The sequence below is a fragment of the Furipterus horrens genome, unplaced genomic scaffold (genome assembly GCF_987537825.1).
Source record: "Furipterus horrens unplaced genomic scaffold, mFurHor1.1.pri manual_scaffold_6, whole genome shotgun sequence".
NCBI lineage: Eukaryota > Metazoa > Chordata > Mammalia > Chiroptera > Furipteridae > Furipterus > Furipterus horrens.
Genome location: NW_028327176.1, coordinates 85,698,405 through 85,716,020, shown reverse-complemented (window position 1 = coordinate 85,716,020; position 17,616 = coordinate 85,698,405). Strand labels below are relative to the sequence as shown.

General features: G+C 41.5%; 1 protein-coding gene and 1 pseudogene across 1 annotated transcript in view; one reads left to right on the top strand and one right to left on the bottom strand.

The window, feature by feature from the left end:
* The first annotated feature begins 13,540 nt into the window (after nucleotides 1–13,540).
* LOC150006770 (latexin pseudogene) lies at nucleotides 13,541–14,415 on the top strand (annotated as a pseudogene).
* An 883-nt stretch (nucleotides 14,416–15,298) lies between these two features.
* The window catches only part of LOC150006768 (butyrophilin subfamily 3 member A2-like), a 28,207-nt gene continuing 25,889 nt past the window's right edge, over nucleotides 15,299–17,616 (bottom strand). Inside the window, exon 5 of the mRNA XM_090280782.1 lies at nucleotides 15,299–15,926. Coding sequence (XP_090136908.1) covers nucleotides 15,766–15,926 — 161 coding nt within the window. The 3' untranslated portion in view covers nucleotides 15,299–15,765. The remainder of the gene's footprint in view (nucleotides 15,927–17,616) is intronic.

The window sequence follows — 17,616 nt, the reverse complement described above, 5'->3', positions numbered from 1 at the left end:
CTTCCCTTGTCTCTAAAAGTAAATAAATAAAATATTTGTTTAAAAGATGAATGAAAATGAAAACACAACACATCAAAACTTATGGGATTCCATGAAAGCAGTGTTAAGAGGGAAATTTATAACTATAAGTTATAAAGTTCTCAAATCAGCAATGTAAGTTTATAACTCAAGGAACTAGAAGAACAAATTGACTTCTGGCTGTTATGGAGCATTAGCGAGCAAAGAGGACACGAGGCAATTTAGAAGTAAATTTATGGCGTTTATTTACCTGGCCAGGGACGGGTCTTCCCACTTTCAGAAGCAGAAGATGGGAGAGCCGCCCCGCCTTACAGACTAAAAGGTTTTTAAAGGCAACAGAACTATTCCTATGTCCTTGGGGTAACTAGATAACAACAAAAGAGAAAAAAAACTATACAGGCGTGAGAAACTACATATATACATACTTTCTAATTTAGAAGGAACTTCAGCTGATAAATACTTGGCCGGACACTATTCTCATGTCCTTGGGGTAGCTAGATAACAGCTAGAGTCAGCTAGCAAAAGGGGGCTCAAGGTTGCTAGGATACGTGAGCAAAAAATAACCTGCCACTGAGGTAAAACGCAAAAGATGGCAAAGAGTAAAAAAAATAACCTATTATACTGGCCAAGATGGAGGCATAGGTAGACAAGCTTCACCTCCTTCCACAGCCAAAAGAAAGAATACATCTACCTCAAAACTAAAAACAACCAGAACCACCAGAAAATCAAACTGCTGCTGGGGAGCGATCCCAGTGCCAGGCCAGACCATGCGGCTCATGGTTCCAGCACCAGGAAATAAAACTACGTTGCCTCTGGCTGTGAAAACCAGTGGGGTCTGGGGCAGCAGAAGAAACTACCCATCTCTCAGCAGAGTCCATTTGTTTAGAGGGCCCTCACAGACCTAGAACATCCACAAACCCACCCACTCTGGAAACCACAACCAGGGCATCAGCTAGAGAAGTGCCAGTTTCATATGGGCAGTGGGAGAAGTGCCTGGAAAAGGAGTGAGGGTTGAGCAAGCAGCATTGTTCCCTCTCAAATCCCTCCCCCCACATACAGCAGTACAAAGTGGTGAAGCAGGTCACCCTGCACTGACGAATACCTAATGCTCTGCCCCTTACAATGTAACAGGTGCGACAGCTTTACCTAAGACAGAGAGGCAAACACAGGAGCATGTCAAGTTGAGGAGACAGAGAAGTATGGCTCAAAAGAGGGAGCAGATCAAGACTCCAGTGGTAGAACTAAGTGACGGGGAGATAGCCAACCTAACAGATATAGAGTTCAAAACACTGGTGATAACAATGCTCATAGACTTGAAAGACATGCTTGAGTATGGCAAACACATAACAGAAGAAGTGAAGGCTATGCTAAGTAAAATGAAGAAAAAGCCACACAAAACCAATGGTAAAAGGAAGAAAATCAGGGTTCAAATCAACAACTTGGAACACGAGGAAGAAATAAAAAGTCAACCAGTAGAAAATGAAGAAACGTTTGATTGAAAAAAAATGAGGAGAGGCCTAGGAACATTTGGGATAACTTTAAACGTAACAACATCCAAATCATAGGGGTGCCAGAGGAGAAGAAGAAGAGCAAGAAATTGAAAACTTATGTGAAAAAATAATGAAAGAAAACTTCCCTAATTTGGTAAAAGAAATAGACATGCAATTCCAGGAAGCACGGAGAGTACCAAACAAGATGGATGCAAAGAGGCACTCTCCAAGACACATCATAATTAAAATGGCAAAGGTTAAATACAAAGAAAGAATCTTAAAAGCAGCAAGAGAGCCCTGGCAGGTGTGGCTCGGTGGATTGACCGCCGGCCTGCAAACCAATGGGTTGCCAGTTCGATTCCCAGTCGAGGTACATGCCTGGGCTGTGGGCCAGGTCCCGAGTTGGGGGTGCACGGGAAGCAACCATACATTGATGTTTCTCTCCCTTTCTTTCTCCCTCTCATCCCCTCCCTCTAGAAATAAATAAGTAAATTAAAAAAATTTTTAAAGCAGCAAAAGAAAAGCACTTAGTTACCTACAGGGGAGTTCCCATAAGACTGGCAGCTTATTTCTCAAAAGAAACTTTGCAGGCTAGAAGGGATTGGCAAGAACTATTCAGTCATGAAAAGTAGGGACCTACAGCCAAGATTGCTCTACCCAGCAAAGCTATCATTTAGAATTAAAGGGCAAATAAAAAGCTTTCAAGACAAGAAAAAACTAAAGGGGTTCATCATCACCAAACCATCGTTATATGAAATGTTAAAGGGACTTATTTAAGAAAAAGAAGGTCAAAACTATGAACAACAAAATGGCAATAAATACATGTCTGTCAACAATTGAATCTAAAAAACAAACTATACAAACAAGAACAGAGACAGAATCGTGGATATGAAGAGCATTTTGATGGTTGCTAGATGGGAGGGAGGTATGGAGGAATGGGTGAAGAGGTGATGAAATTAAGAAGTACAAACAGGTAGTTACAGAATAGCCATGGGGATGTAGGTACAGTATAGAAAATGACATAGCCAAAGAGCTTATACGCATGACCCATGGACATGAACAATGGTATGGAGATTGCTTGAGGGAGTGCTGTGTGGAGTGGGGAAAAGGGGAAATATCAGGACAACTATAATAGCATAATAAAATATAAATTAAAAATAAAATAATTCAAAAATAAATAACATGAATATATTACAAATTTTGCTAAATAATGATTAGGCATGAAAAAATAAAATTGTATTGGAAATACAATTCTAAATAAGATGATTAGGATACTTTTTGTTTCCTGGAAGTATATTTTAATATATTTTATGGATTATGCTATTACGATTTTTCCCCTTTGCCCTCCTCTGCCCAGTATCACCATTCTCTCCAGCAATTCCCCCCTTCAGTTTATGTCCATATACATTCTTTAGCTACTCCTTTTCCTAATCTGTTCTGAACATCCCCTGTCCATTTTGTACCTACCAATTTGTACTTCTTAATCCCTGCACCTCTTCCTCCATTCTTGCCTCTTTCCCCTCCCAACTGATAACCCTCCAAATAAGTTCCATAGCTATGATTCTGTGTCTGTTCTGCTTGTTTACTTAGTTTCTTTTTTAGATTCAGCTGTTGCTAGTTGTAAATTTATTTCCATTTCAGTGTTCATAGTTTTGATCTTCTTCTCTTTCTTTAATAAGGTCCTTTAACATCTCATATAATAAGGGCTTGGTGATGATGAACTCCTTTAGCTTTACCTTGTCTCGGAAGCACTTAATCTGCCCTTCAATTCTAAATGATAGTTTTGGTGGATAGAGTAATCTAGGTTGTAGGTCCTTGTTTTTCATCATTTTGAATACTTCTTGCCTGCAAAGTTTCTTTTGAGAAATCAGCTGACAGTTTTATGGGAACTCCTTTGTAGGTAACTATCTGATTTTTTTCTTGTTTCTAAGATTCTCTCTTTATCTATAAGCTTAGGCATTTTAATTATGTGTCTTAGTGTGGTTCTCTTTCGGTCTAGGTCTTTGGGACTCTGTGCTTCCTGGACTTGTACATCTATTTCCTTCACTATATTAAAGAAGTTTTCTTTCATTAACTTTTCAAACAAGTTTTCAATTTTTTTGCTCTTCCTATTCACCTTCTGGCACCCCTATGATAATGGATGGTGCTATGTTTGAAGATGTCCCAGAGGCTCCTTAGCCTATCTTCATTTTTCTGAAATTTTTTTCTTCTTGCTGTTCTGATTCAATGTCTTTTCCTTCCTTAGTTCCAAATCATTGATTGATTCTCAGCTTCATTCCTTCCACTGTTGGTTCCTTGTAAATTTTATTTCACTTAATGTAATCTTCACTTCTGCCTAGGGCCTTTTTTATGCTGTTGACATACCCAATGGGTTCCTTGAGCATACTGACAACCAGTGTTTTGAACTCTGTACCTGAAAGGTTGCTTATCTCCATTTGTTTAGTTCTTTTTCTGGAGTTTTATTCTATTCTTTCATTTAGGCCATGTATTTTTTGTCTCCTCATTTTGGTAGCTTCCCTATGTTTGTTTTTATGTATTATATAGAGTTGCTTTGACTTCCTTTTTTTAGTAGTATGGCCTCTTGTAGAAAACTGCACCTGTAATTTGTATGGGGTGGAGCCTTAGGTAATTGTCAGAGCAGGGCAACCCCTGTCATCCCTGTGGCTCTGTGTGGGGGAGGGCTTAGAGAGGGGACAATGCTGCCACCTGGCCTCTGGAGTTTTGCCCTGGAGGAAGCTGTCTCCTCGCACTAGCCTTGATGCCTGTCACTTCAGTTTCTCCCTTTAAGCTGTTGCCCTGGTGCCGAAACCCAGAGTGAGTGTGTCTGAGTAAGTCCTAAGTCTGTTGTGTGCTCTTTAAGAGGAGACTCCTGAGAATCCCACAGTTTCTTCCACCACCCCAACCTCCACTGGTTTTTATAGCCAGAAGTTAGGGGACTTATCTTCCTGGCGCTGGAACCCTGGATTGATTGGTCTGCTCTGGGGCTGGGATCCCTCGCTTCTGAGGTACCCCTTCCAATTTTTATTCACCACACGTGTCCGTGGGGCCACCCATTCCATATCTCCTCACCTCTCTGCTCCACTCCGACATGCCTCTCCAAACCTCTCCTCATTTCACCACCCCTCTGCAGGTCTCTGCATCTCCACCCCTCCTACCCATCTGAATAAATATGGCTTCTTTAAATCCCTTGTTGTGGGAATTCCATATAGCTCAATTTTCTGACAATTTCAGGTGATATTTGTTTTTGTAGTCTAGTTGTAATTTTTGCTCTAGTTGTGCAAGGAGGTGAGGTGTTTTTACCTATGTCTCCATCTTGACTGGAAGTTAGGATACATGACAATTAGTCATGTATTTGTGGATAAACATTACTGCTGCTATAATAAGACAGGACTTGGCATGAATTCTATTTCTATTTTTCATTTTTATAGATGTGGCAACTGAAAATTTTGTTTCCATAAATATGTAGGTAGGAATGGAAAAGGTTTTGTCATAGCAATGTCCTAAGATATTTAAAATCACATAAAATTATATACCAAAACATAGTGACCTTTCATCAAAAATTAATCAGCTAGTCTCTTCAACAAATGATGTTGGGAAAACTGGATGTCCACATGCAAAATAATGAAGTTGGACCTCTACTACACATTATATACAGATATCAACTCAAAATGGATCAACATAAATATAAGAGCTTAAGCCATAAAATCTGAGAAGAAAACATGAGTAAATCTTCATGACTTTGAATTTGAGAATGGGTTCTTAGATATTACACCAAAAACATGAGCAACAAAAGAAAAATTAGATAAATTGGACCTCATTAAAATTTAAAACTTTTCTGCATCAAAGGTCATTTTATCAAGAAAATAAAAAAGACAACCCATGAACTGGGAGAAAATATTTGCAAATAATAAATCTTACAAGGATCTAGTATCCTGAATATATAAAGAACTCTTACAATTCAACAACAAAAAGGCAAGCATCTCAATTTAAAATGGATAAAAGTATTGCTACCCCAGCTTTTTCTTCATATCCATTTGCTTGAAATACTTTTTTCCATCCCTTCACTTTCAGTCTGAGTAGATCTTTTATTCTGAGGTGGGTCTTGAGCAGAGACCATATATGTGGGTCATGTTTTCTTATACATTCAGCTATCCTATGTCTTTTGATTGGTTCATTTAATCCATTTACATTTAAGGTTATTATTGATAAGTACTTATTCATTGCCATTTTTCCCCTTTGTACCTGTGTTCCTCTCTGTCTCTCTCTGTTTCTTCATCTGCTTAAAAGAGACCCTTTATCATCTCTTGCAATGCTGGTTTGGTTGAGATGTATTCTTTTAGTCTTCTTTTGTCTTGGAAACTCCTTGTTTCACCTTCCATTTTGAATGAGAGACTTGCTGGTAGAGTACGCTTGGTTGTAGGCCTTTGTTTTTCATTACTTGGAATATTTTTTGCCATTCCCTTCTAGCTTGTAGTGCCTCTGCTGAGAAATCTGCTAATAGCCACATTGGAGCTCCCTTGTATGTTACTAGCTGTTTCTTGCTGCTCTTCGGATTCTCTCTTTGTCTTTGAGTTTTGCCATTTTAATTATGATGTGTCTTGAAGCTGACCTGTTGGGTTCATCTTCATTGGGACCCTCTGTGTTTCCTGGACCTATGTGACTTTTTTTCTCATCAAGTTAGGGAAGTTTTCTGTCATTACTTTTTCAAACAGGTTTTCTATCCCTTGCTCCTCTTCTTCACCTTCTGGTGTCCCTATGATATGAATATTATTATGTTTCATGTTGTTCTCTTAAAACCTTTTAATTCTTTTTCAGTCTTTTTTCTTTTTTGCACTGCCTGGTAATTTTTTTCTACATTGTCCTCCAGTTCACTGATCCAATCTTCTGTTTCATCTAGCCTGATTTTGATTCCTTCTACTGCGTTCTTCAATTCAGAAATTGTATTCTTCATTTCTTCCTGGCTCTTATTGATAATTTCTATGTCCTTTTTAATGCTGGTGTTGTTCTCAGTAAGTTCCTTGTAGCTTTCCTGGAGTTCTTCATAGTTCCCCTGGAGTTCTTTGTAGTTTTTTTTGAACTCACTGAGCTCATTGAGCCTCCCTATAATCATTATTTTGAATTCCATATCTGATAGTTTGCTTTCCTCTATTTCATTTAGCACTCCTTCTGGGGATTCCCCCTTTGCTTTTGATGGGGGGGTTGTTTCTTTGTCTCCCCATTTTTTGTGACTCTTCTTGTTTGTTTCTGCTTCTTAGATTGATCTGCTTTGACTTCCTGTTATCATGTTCTGACCTTCTGTAGTAGGAGACCTGTGGGATTCAGTGGTGCAGTCTCCTTGGTCTCCTGAACTTGATGCTCTTGGGGTGCCCTTTATGCTGTTTACTTGGGCTGTCTGGTTGTACTTGGGTTTTGGGTATTATTGTGTGGCTCATTGGTGAGTCTTTCCCTCCAGCTAGCTGACTAAGAATCACTCCTCCCACCACATCTTGTATATTACTGAGAGGTGCACTTTCTTTACTTCCTAGATCTGCCCCTGGTGATGTCAGATCATGTCCCAGTCTGGGCCTAGGCAGCCTGTTTGAGACTACAAGATATCTACTGTCTTTGTCTGTTTCTTTAGTTGTTGATCTATTCAATCTGTGATCAGCCATCAGGCTTAAGCACTGACAGGCGGGGCAGATTAATTCCTATGTGTGGGGCTATTGCTTCCCCTCAAGATGATGCCACTTGGAGGGGAGTGGTCTGCCTGCAGTATCGGGAATGAGTCAACACTGGGACCTGGTCAGCTGCTTTTTCAGTTCTCTCCTCAAAGCCACTGCCCCAAACTCTCCTTAAGAATCTCTAGTCCACTCTGCCCTCCTTCTGCTGGAACCCAGGGAAAGTGGGTGCCAATGTATTTCCATATGTGGTTCCTTTAAGAGCTCTTGGTCTCCAGCCATTTCTGAGGCCAGCAAAAAAAAAAAAAAAAAAAATCATGGCTTTTCACTTTTCACAGCTAGATGCTACTTTCCACTCTGTTGCTGTAGGCTGGGGAGCGCAGCTGGGGGTTTAGACCCCACCCTTCTCAGGGGGAACCTCCAGCTACTGAGATGTTTCTCTATCCCTCAGCTGCCACCTGTGGGAGTCCAGCCAGCCCTCTCACATCTCCACACTTCCTACTAGTTATGTTGTGATAAACCGGCCTTTTCTGTCTGTCCATGGTTATAAGGTTTTTCTCCAGCTAGGGTTCATTTGGTTATTCTACATGATTTCTCCACAATTAAGTTGTAATTCCCATTTGGTTCTGGGAGACGGTTAGTGTAGCTTCCACCACTTATCTGACATCTTGGATCTCCTCTAATTTATTGTTTTTAAGTCTTTTGTTTTTTTAATATTTCTGATGGGTTTTTAATTTTTTAAAATTATTGTTCTATTACAGTTGTCACATCTTCCCCCCATTGCTCTCCCCTGCTCTGTCCACCTCCCCCCTCTCCAACAGTCAATCCCCGTCCTGTTGTCCATTAGTTCCTTGACTAGACCCTTCCCCTTCTTCCCCCACTTCTCCCACTCCCCCTTCCCCTCTGGTGAGTGTCAGTCTGTTCCTTGTTTCCATGCCTCTAGTTCTATTTTGCTCGTTTGTTTGTTTTGTTCATCAGGTTCCTGTATTAGGTGAGATCATATGGTATTTGTCTTTCACCTCCTGGCTTATTCTTGCTTAGCATAATACTCTCCAGTTCCATCCATGTTGTTGCAAAAGATAGGAGTTCCTTCTTTCTTTCTGCTGTGTAGTATTCCATTGTGTAAATGTACCACAGTTTTTTGATCCACTAATCCACTGATGGGCACTTACGCTGTTTTCAGCATTTGGCTATTGTAAATAGTGCTGCTGTGAACATAGAGGTGCACAGGTTCTTCTGAATGGGTGTTTTAGTATTCCTCAGGCATAATCAATCCTAGCAGTGGAATCGCTGGATCAAAAAGCAGTTGCATTTTTAGTTTTTGGAGGAAATTCCATACTGTGTTACCAGTCGCTGCACCAGTTTGCATTCCCATCAACAGTGCACTGGGGTTCCCTTTTCTCCACATTCTCACCAACACTTGTTGTTTGTTGATTTGTTAATGATGGCCATTCTAACTGATGTGAGGTGGTATCTCATTGTGGTTTTAAATTCCATCTCTCTGATGGCTAGTGATCTTGAGCATTCTTTCATATGCCTATGGGTCCTCTATATATCCTCCTTGGAGAAGTATCTATTCAGGCACTTTGCCCACTTTTTATTTGGATTGTCTGTATTCTTGGTGTTGAGTCATATAAGTTCTTTACATATTTTGGAGATCAAACCCTGGTCCCAGGTATCATTGGCAAATATGTTTTCCCATACGGTTGGTTCCCTTTTCATTTTGTTGATTTTTTTTTCTGAGCAGAAACTTTAGTTTGATGTAGTACCATTTGTTTATTCTTTCCTTTATTTCCCTGCCCTAGGATATATATTGGCAAAAATATTGGTTCATGGAATATCTGAGATTTTATTGCCTATATTTTCTTCTATGACTTTTATGGTGTCACAGCTTACATTTAAGTCTCTTATCCATCCTGAGTTTATTCTGCTGTATGGTGTAAGTTGGTGTTCTAGTTTCTTTTTTTTTTTTTTCTTTCATGTCCCTCTTCTTAGGAATAAAGAAGCCAGTGACTCTCAAACCAATAGGAGATCATTAAGAGATGAATCATGGAAAAGGGGCAAGGAAATGACATTCTGCAGTTCCTCACACATATCTCTGGGATCAAAAGGAGGAAGATTGCCATCACCAAACACAGAGAAATGGAAAGATGTAGCTAGATAACTTTGCAAATAAGTTGGAGATAGACCTATAACTAGATTACCCTTAGTTAATCACATCCTGAGTTAAGTAGTTAATCGCATTAGATTGTGAATCCAGATTAACTAGTAATGGAGAAAGGACAAAGGAGAGGGGAGGAGGAGTTAATTGCATTAGGCAAGGGGAGCTAATCGAATTAGTATAAAACCAGTTTACTTTGTCTACTTCATGCACGCATGCCCGTGGCTGGCCGTGTGCCCAACTCTGCAGACTTGTGAATAAATGCCTCACTTTGCTGCTCAAGTCCTGTGTCCCAGTATTTTATTGTGAGTGTTTCTCACAATTTGGGTGCTTGTCCAAGATCTTCCACCTGTGTGCGGGAAGGGGCTCTGAGCCGAGGCAGGGAGACATGTCCTACCCACTTTTGGGTGACCCACTTGACGCAGGGCCTACCCGCCTCACAGTGTTTGGAAATGGACTCGAGACTTCTCTTTGGAACAGCACTAGACTGACGCAGGGGGGAAACGAAAGCAAACACCGCGATAAGCAGGCAACCTCATGCACGGGCCAAGGTAAGAAAATTGGGTTAATTACTGCCTTGCTGGTTGGACATCCTCAGAGATCAAGTGTGTGTGTGTGTGTGGCTGAGACACATCTCAAGGTATGAAGTGAGTGCGGAGTCCCAATCCATGGTTCCATTCTCCTGTGAGGGAAACAGCTGGAGAAGGACAAAGTGAATCTCAGGCTCTGTGTAAGAAATCTCCAGTACGGGGAGTTGAGCACACAAGGCATGAACAAGAAACCTCCAGTAAGGGGAGTAGGCACGGGCTGTAGGCATGAAACCTCCAGTATGGAGGGTTGCACTCACGGCGTTTCTGTATACAAGAAATCTCCAATGGGGGGGGGTTGAGTATACGGGGTCTGTATACAAGAAACTTCCAGTATGAAGGGTTGAGTATACAGGGTGTGAGCAAGAAACTTTCAATATGGGGGGCTGAGTTCACGGGTTCGTGTTCAAGAAGTCTCCAGTAAAGGGGGTTAAGGACACAACCAGATTCAGCCACAGCCACAGGAAACGACCGAGGATGGGAAATAAAAATTCTAAGCCTAGGGAAAGTAAAGAATTAGGGAAAATGTTAGAGCATTGAGGAGAAGACCCCACCCCCAGACCCAGAATAAGGAAAAACAGAAAATGGTAAAATATTGCTATCTCCTTTGGCCAATGGAAGCCAATAAGGCACAATCTGTTTTCTGGCCACAACTGGGGTCTGATGAAACTTGGGTTTGTCAAGCCCTGATCTTATATGTGAGTGATCAAGCATCAGCTTCTAAGGAAGAGAAGGAATATGCTCTCTGCTGGTTGCAACCTACCTGCAGGTCTACAGGTCTCTTCCCTGTAAAAGAAAAATAAGATAAAGCCTGGGACCCTCTGTCCTTTCTCCTGCCACCTTAGGACCCTGGCCAGCTGGTGGCCAACTGGGTACAGGCCAAACGGACAGACAGTACAGACGAATCAGGTCAGGGACACCTAGCAGGTGCCCAACCAGTAGCTGTGCCCATGACACCCATGGCGTTGTCAAGAACTTATTCTAGATTAAGAAAAGAATTAGAACAATGTAAGCAAGACCTGAAGAACTTTCCCATTCCCTCAGAGCAGCTGATGTTCCACCTTAGGGAGGTCTCCATGGTCCCAGGACAAATTGGATATGTCAAATGCTCCTTTAAGAAGCACTGAAGTTAGAAACTTCAAGTGCAATATGAAGCACTTGGTAGAGGACCCCTTTGGATTGGCAGAAAAATTATATCAGTTCCTTGGACCCAGCATATAGAAGCGGATGGAATTGATGTCTGTATTAGACACCTTCAGTGAGGAAGAGAGGGGGATGATAAGACTGGCTGCTATGAGGACATGGGAAAGGGAACATCCTCCTGGTCAGGGAATTGTCCCAGCTAAACAAAAGTTTCCCAATATAGACCCTGAATGGGATAATAACAGGCCAGAGGATAGGGCTCAAATGAGAGACCTTAGGAGCCTCATTATCAGGGGAATCAAGGAGTCCATTCCCTGAGCACAGAATACCTCCAAGGCATTTGAAAAACAGCAAGAAAGAGATGAAACTCCATCAGCATTCCTACAGAATCTCAGGGACCAGATGAGAAAGTATTCTAGTCTAAATCCAGAGAATGCTGTAGGGCAGGGACTCTTAAAAGTCACCTTTTAACAGAAGCTGGCCAGATATTTGTAAGAAATTGCAGAAGATAGATGAATGGGCCAGAGAGAACAATTGAAAAACTCCTCAGGAAAGCTCAGAAAGTGTACATTAGAAGAGAGGAGGAGAAGCAGAAATTTGTTTAAAGCTGAAAATCTAGAAACTTAGCTGTCAAATACTGAGTTTGAGTATAGTCATTCACAGTGTGGAAAAGAGCAAGAATTGGAAGCATGTTATGATTAAATCTGAAGAAGTAAAGGGTATTCAGGAGGTCATAAAAATAGATGGGAAACAATTGTGAAAGTTTTAAACCTGGTTAAGAGGAAACCTCAGCTGCTTGTGGTCTGATTTTATGGAAATGTTGTGCTTTGAATTTTACTGCACTGAATTTTTTTCTGTCCTGTTCTGGACTTCTCTATCTGTTTTTGGCCAATAAGACCTAGGAAAGGTCGTCTGTAAACTGGTCAAGGAGAATGCCTTTGCCACCCAAGATCCAGGAAGGGTCATTCAGGGCTGATGAGCATTCCAGCCTGAGCAAGTGAGCATGTCTCTGCCAAGGGCACATCTCTCTAGGAGGCCAGTGGACATACTGGAGAGAGAGGGCCTAATTTTCTGAGTTTTGAATTATTGCTCTCTTTATGCTCTGAAAGGAAAATTGAGGTCTCCTGGGGAAAGTTAAAACTTCACACTACATAGGAAAGTAAACAAGGGAATGTGTAAGGCATGGAAATGAAGAAGGTTTGTGAAAGGTATATAAAAGTTTTTGTTAATAGTTTGTGAAGGTTTTGAAAAGAAATTGTATAGTGTTAGTATAATGAAGGGTATAATGCATGGAAATGCAATTTTGAAGGACAAGGATTTCCTTTCATGTCTTTATATTTTTCTACCTACCTGATCCCTCCAGTATTTAGTATTCTGAAGGTGTAAGTAATGACATTAGGTTCCTTTGCATAAAACTAATAAGACCAGTTGTTAATGGTGGTTTTTGTCAACAAAGGCTTTGAGTGGGATGTCACACCTGAAGGAGGCTTGCCTAGGCTCTGGTTAATACCAGAAAGCCCTGAGGAATTGGAATTGACTTTCAAGGCTAATGAAAGCCAAGGAGGAATAAGCCTGATACCCTGGTTGGTTGTGCGGTTCATGGCAATATTTCTAGGGAAGGAATGAAGGTTGCTTTCCTGAAAGATGGCTAGGTGGAACCTTAAGGCACAATGGAAAACCTGAAGGACTTGTAAAAAGCATGGGGTTTACAAGCAAGGCCACATGTTACCTGGTGTGTGGCTCAGCTTCTGTGTCCAGAAGGGCAGACTGAAGGTCAACCTGAAGGTTCCTTGTGTGAGTTCCAGCAAAGCAGACTTAAAAGATTATATGTAATCAATTGCTGTTTTTGTTGTGTTTATGCAATTGAACAGGCTAAATTAAAACTGGGCTTAATGCAGTTCCTTTAATGACAAGGAGGGTAATCTTAAGGAGAAAAATCATGATTTGAGGAAATTCACAGTGCTCAGTGGTAGACTATAAACTAGTGCAGCTAACTGTCTTTAAAAGTTTGTTTTCATTTAGAAGTTAAACCTAGGTTTGTAACATCACCAAAAACGTTCAATCGACAGGCAAGGAGGACCCGTCAAATTGCCACTGTTAAATATCATTCCAGCAAAGGCCCTGTGACTGGATGTCTCCACAGTCTTACAGGTTCAGAGGCTGGTTTGTGGGTTATGCTGTGTGAATTAACATGTGTATTCTTCCTTCTGTTTGCATAGGGTATAAGCCTATAATCTCATTACCGAGTAATTTTCTATATATATAGGCCTCACTTAAGAAGCCCATCAGCATCACTGCCTCCTGAGCTCAATAGTTAGGGTGAACTAAGTGGTTGCATTGGTAAAGTGTGGAGTAGTCTGTGGGCTTCATTTTAAAACTGGTTTCTCTTGGCCAAGTAGAGCAACCCAGGAGCTGATGGCCAGCTGCGCACTGAGGGCATCCGGTTAAGTGGAAGTTGACTCTTGCTCTCCCGGCCGCCAGGCACCAAGAATGGAAATCCCACCGACCTACTACCCAGCCTCCCAGGTGGCCTTGGTGGTGGAGAACTGCATCAACTACCAGCAGGGGAACCCCACAAGGTGTTTCTGGTGAAGACCATTCAACAAGCCAGCAGGGAGGATATTCCAGGATGAGGACATAAGTATCGCCTTAAGTTTTCTGTGGAAGAAATTATCCAAAAACAAGTGACAGTGAACTGCTCAGCTGAAGTACGTTATCCACCAATGGGACAAGATACTACAACAGAAGTCAACTTCACATTTGAAGGAGAAATTGGAAAGAACCCAGATGAAGAAGATAACACATTTTATCAAAAACTCAAATCCATGAAGGAACCACTAGAAGCACAAAATATTCCAGACAGTTTTGGAACTGTATCTCCAGAAATGAAGCCAGTTTGACATTTAGCCTGAGTTGCCTGTGGTTATATAATATGGCAGAATTCTAATGAAAACACCTGGTATAAAATGGTAAAAATTCAAACTGTCAAGCAAGTGCAAAGAAATGATGACTTCATTGAGTTAGACTACACCATTCTACTTCATGACATTGCATCTCAGGAGATTATTGCTTGGCAAATGCAAGTTCTCTGGCATCCACAATATGGTACTAAAGTAAAACGTAACAGTCGTCTGCCAAAGGAAGCACAACTGGAATAAATGAAGACTCTATGCGTACTAATGATGTGTATGTCACTCTTCATTGACATCTAGCTTAAGGGGCTAAATAAACCCCAAAGCATCAGTTTGTGATTACAGCACAGAACTGTAGAGCTTCCATAATAAAGTTTCATGATGTAAAATTGTCTTAATAACAGTAACAGTGCTGCGCATATCCCATAATAAAAAGCTTCAATTACAAAAAAACAAAAAAAGGGTTTTCTTTTTCTGTCCCATAGCTTGGACAGAAAGGGCCCAGAGGTCTAAGAAGGGGGAAATCCTAAAATACCCCTCAGCCCAAACTAAGTTTAGTGGGAAAAAGGGCTTTAAATAAGTGTGACATGCCTTGCACACCTTCTGCCAAAGAATCCAAATTTTTCCTAATGTGGGACATTAAACATTAATTCCTGCCTGTTGTCATATAGAGGTTATAGTTTTAATTATGCCTTTTAACCCTGTTGCCAAATCTGTTGCCCTCAGAATACAACAAAGATGCCAGTTTGTTCAGCAGTGCTGGCCCTTGGAAACTGAGCATGCCTCTGCCCAGGGACAGCCAACTGACCTGGACTTTACAAAATTCTTCTCCATGTGGGAAGGCCACCCTGCCCTCCTCACTGCCCCTCTATTAGGGATTTCTAGACCCAAGGGTAGGTAGGACAATGGCCATGTTCAGCTTGAAGCAGCTAGAGGAGCATGAGACTTTTGCCCATTGTCCTTTATAAGATTATAAAGGGTCTTAATTCTGAGGGAGGGAACTGTTACAAATGAATTTCCCCCCAAATTCTCCAGAGCCTGCAGTTGGGGGTGCGGGGAATAAGACAGCTTTCAAGATGCCTTTGTATAGCTATGGCTGGTAGCTAGTATCTTAGTTATACAAATGACTTTGATTCTTCCAAGGCCCCAAGGAGATGGGAGGGATTTTGAGTATAAAATGGTGACAAAACAAGAGGTCAACAGCCCCTGGTGGATCATTCAATCCTCACATCTATATCGATGCCATTGGGGTCCCTAAATAGTGACAGGGTTTGAGTCAGTCCCCTTCTGGTGGTCAACAATTAATAAGAGTGTTGATTGGGTAAACTATATTTATTATAATCAGCAGAGACTTATTAGTTATACCAGGGATATTATAGAAGAAATAGCTCAACAGTTAGATGCCACCAGTCGAATGACCTGGGAGAATAGGATGGCACTGGATATGATGGTGTTACAGAACGGGGGTGTCCAAAACCCCCAGAGCTTGCAGCTGGGGGATGGGAAAGAGGAAGCAGCTTTTAGGATGCCTTTGCATGTCTGGGGCTAGTGGCTGGCAACATTGTTGCACAAATGGCTTTGAAACTTCCAAGGCCCAGGAAGATGGGAGGGGTCTTGGACCGTGGGATGGTATTGAAAGAGCTTAGAGAGCCTGCGTAGGGTTCTGTGAATGGTCAGAACTGGTTGCCACACCCACTGTGTCAGAGGAGGCAGTCAGGGATTTAAAAAGCAGCTGCAGACATTTTTAGCAAGTCTCTCTCCATGCTGCTTTAAGAAGGACTGGCTCTCCATGCTGCTTTAAGAAGGGGCTCTCACCACGTGGTTTTGAGGAGAGGAGATCCACACTGTTGGCAGGAAGAAGGCGCTCTCTCTTCCCATGCAGATTAAAGAAGCTGAGTTCTCCATGCAGTTTTGAGAAGGTCCTCCATGCTGTTTTGAGAGGGCAACACCATGCGACTCTGAGAAGACAGTTTACAAGAAGGCTGAGAATCCACGCAGTTCTGCATTGCAAGCTGGTGGGCACCACAACACAGAAAGACCTCCCCAATCAGAATTGAATGATTGGCAGCTACCGGTAAAGCTGAACTGTGTCTAGGAAGTAGGGAAATGGTATTTCTAACTTTTCTAAAACTAGCCTGGTTTGGTAGGGGGAGGCAGAACTATGTGTTTGTGGGTGTTTTAAAGAACATAAGACTAAACAGCAGAAATCCACAAATAATCTAAATCTATATAACTGTTAAGTAAACACTTCTGGTATTGAGTAAACTCTGGTATTGAGAGTTATAATTCTGGTGGCGGGCAATCGGGCCCCTAACTAAACAGCCTGTGGGTTCTGTTTCAAATTGGAGCAGCCCAAAGGTTCTGTTACAATGCTATCAGAAAAAGGAGGTGTAATGCTCAGAGGACAGTGTTGCACTTTTATCCCCAATAATACAGCTCCTGATGGGACTATCACTAAGGCTCTACACAGGGACTGACCACCCTATCAAATGAACTAGCAGAAAACTCAGGCATCAACAATCCTATAACAGGATGGTTAGAAAACTGGTTTGGCAATTGGAAAGGAATGATCACGTCAGCTCTTGTCTCCCTCCCTCATTGTAGTAGGAGGCGTCCTTACTTCTTTAGGCTGCTGTATTATTCCCTGCATCAGAGGTTTAGTTCAGAGATTAACTGAGACTGCACTAACTAAACAGATGCCAGTTATTTACCAACAGAGTAATCTCCTCCTCCTGGAAGCTGAAAAATATCCTTGCTATGAGGCAAAGAATCGAGAAATCATCATGAATTTTTTAAGGGACAAATTAGAGGTTTGAGTAGTCAGTTTTCCAAAAGAGACAGGGGGAATTGTTCAGGATAAAGAAGCCAGTGACTCTCAAACCAATAGGAGATCATTAACAGATAAATCATGGAAAAGGGGCAAGGAAATGACATTCTGCAGCTCCTCGCACATATCTCTGGGATCAAAAGCAGGAAGATTGTTATTAACAAACACAGAGAAATAGGGAGATGTAGCAAGATAACTTTGCAAATAAGTTGGAGATAGGCCTATAACTAGATTACCCATAGTTAATCACACCTTGAGTTAAGTAGTTAATAGCGTTAGATTGTGAACCCATATTAACAAGTAATGGAGAAATGGAGGAGAAGGAGAGGGGAGGGGGAGCTAATTGCATTAGTATAAAACCAGTTTTGTCTACTTTGAGCACACATGCCCCTGGCTGGCTGTGTCCCCAACTCTGCAGACTCGTGAATAAACACCTCGCTTTGCTGCTCAAGTTCTGTGTCTCAGTGTTTTATTGTGAGTGTTTCTCACACTGTCCAGTTCTCCCAACACTGTTTGTTGAAGAGGCTACATTCACTCCATTTTATGGTTCTTCCCCCTTTGTCAAATATTAATTGATTATAGAGGCCTGGGTTTATTTCTGGGTTCTCTATTCTATTCCATTGATCTATAAGTCTGTTCTTAGGCCAGTACCAGACTGTTTTGATTACCATGGCCTTGTAATATAGTTCGATATGAGGTATTGTAATTCCTCCTTTGTTCTTCTTTCTCAAAGTTGCTGAGACTCTCCAGGGTCTATACATCCTGACTCCCCCCAAACTCCCCCAACCTTCCTTATTTGGGGGCTTCTCTCCCTCTGGCTA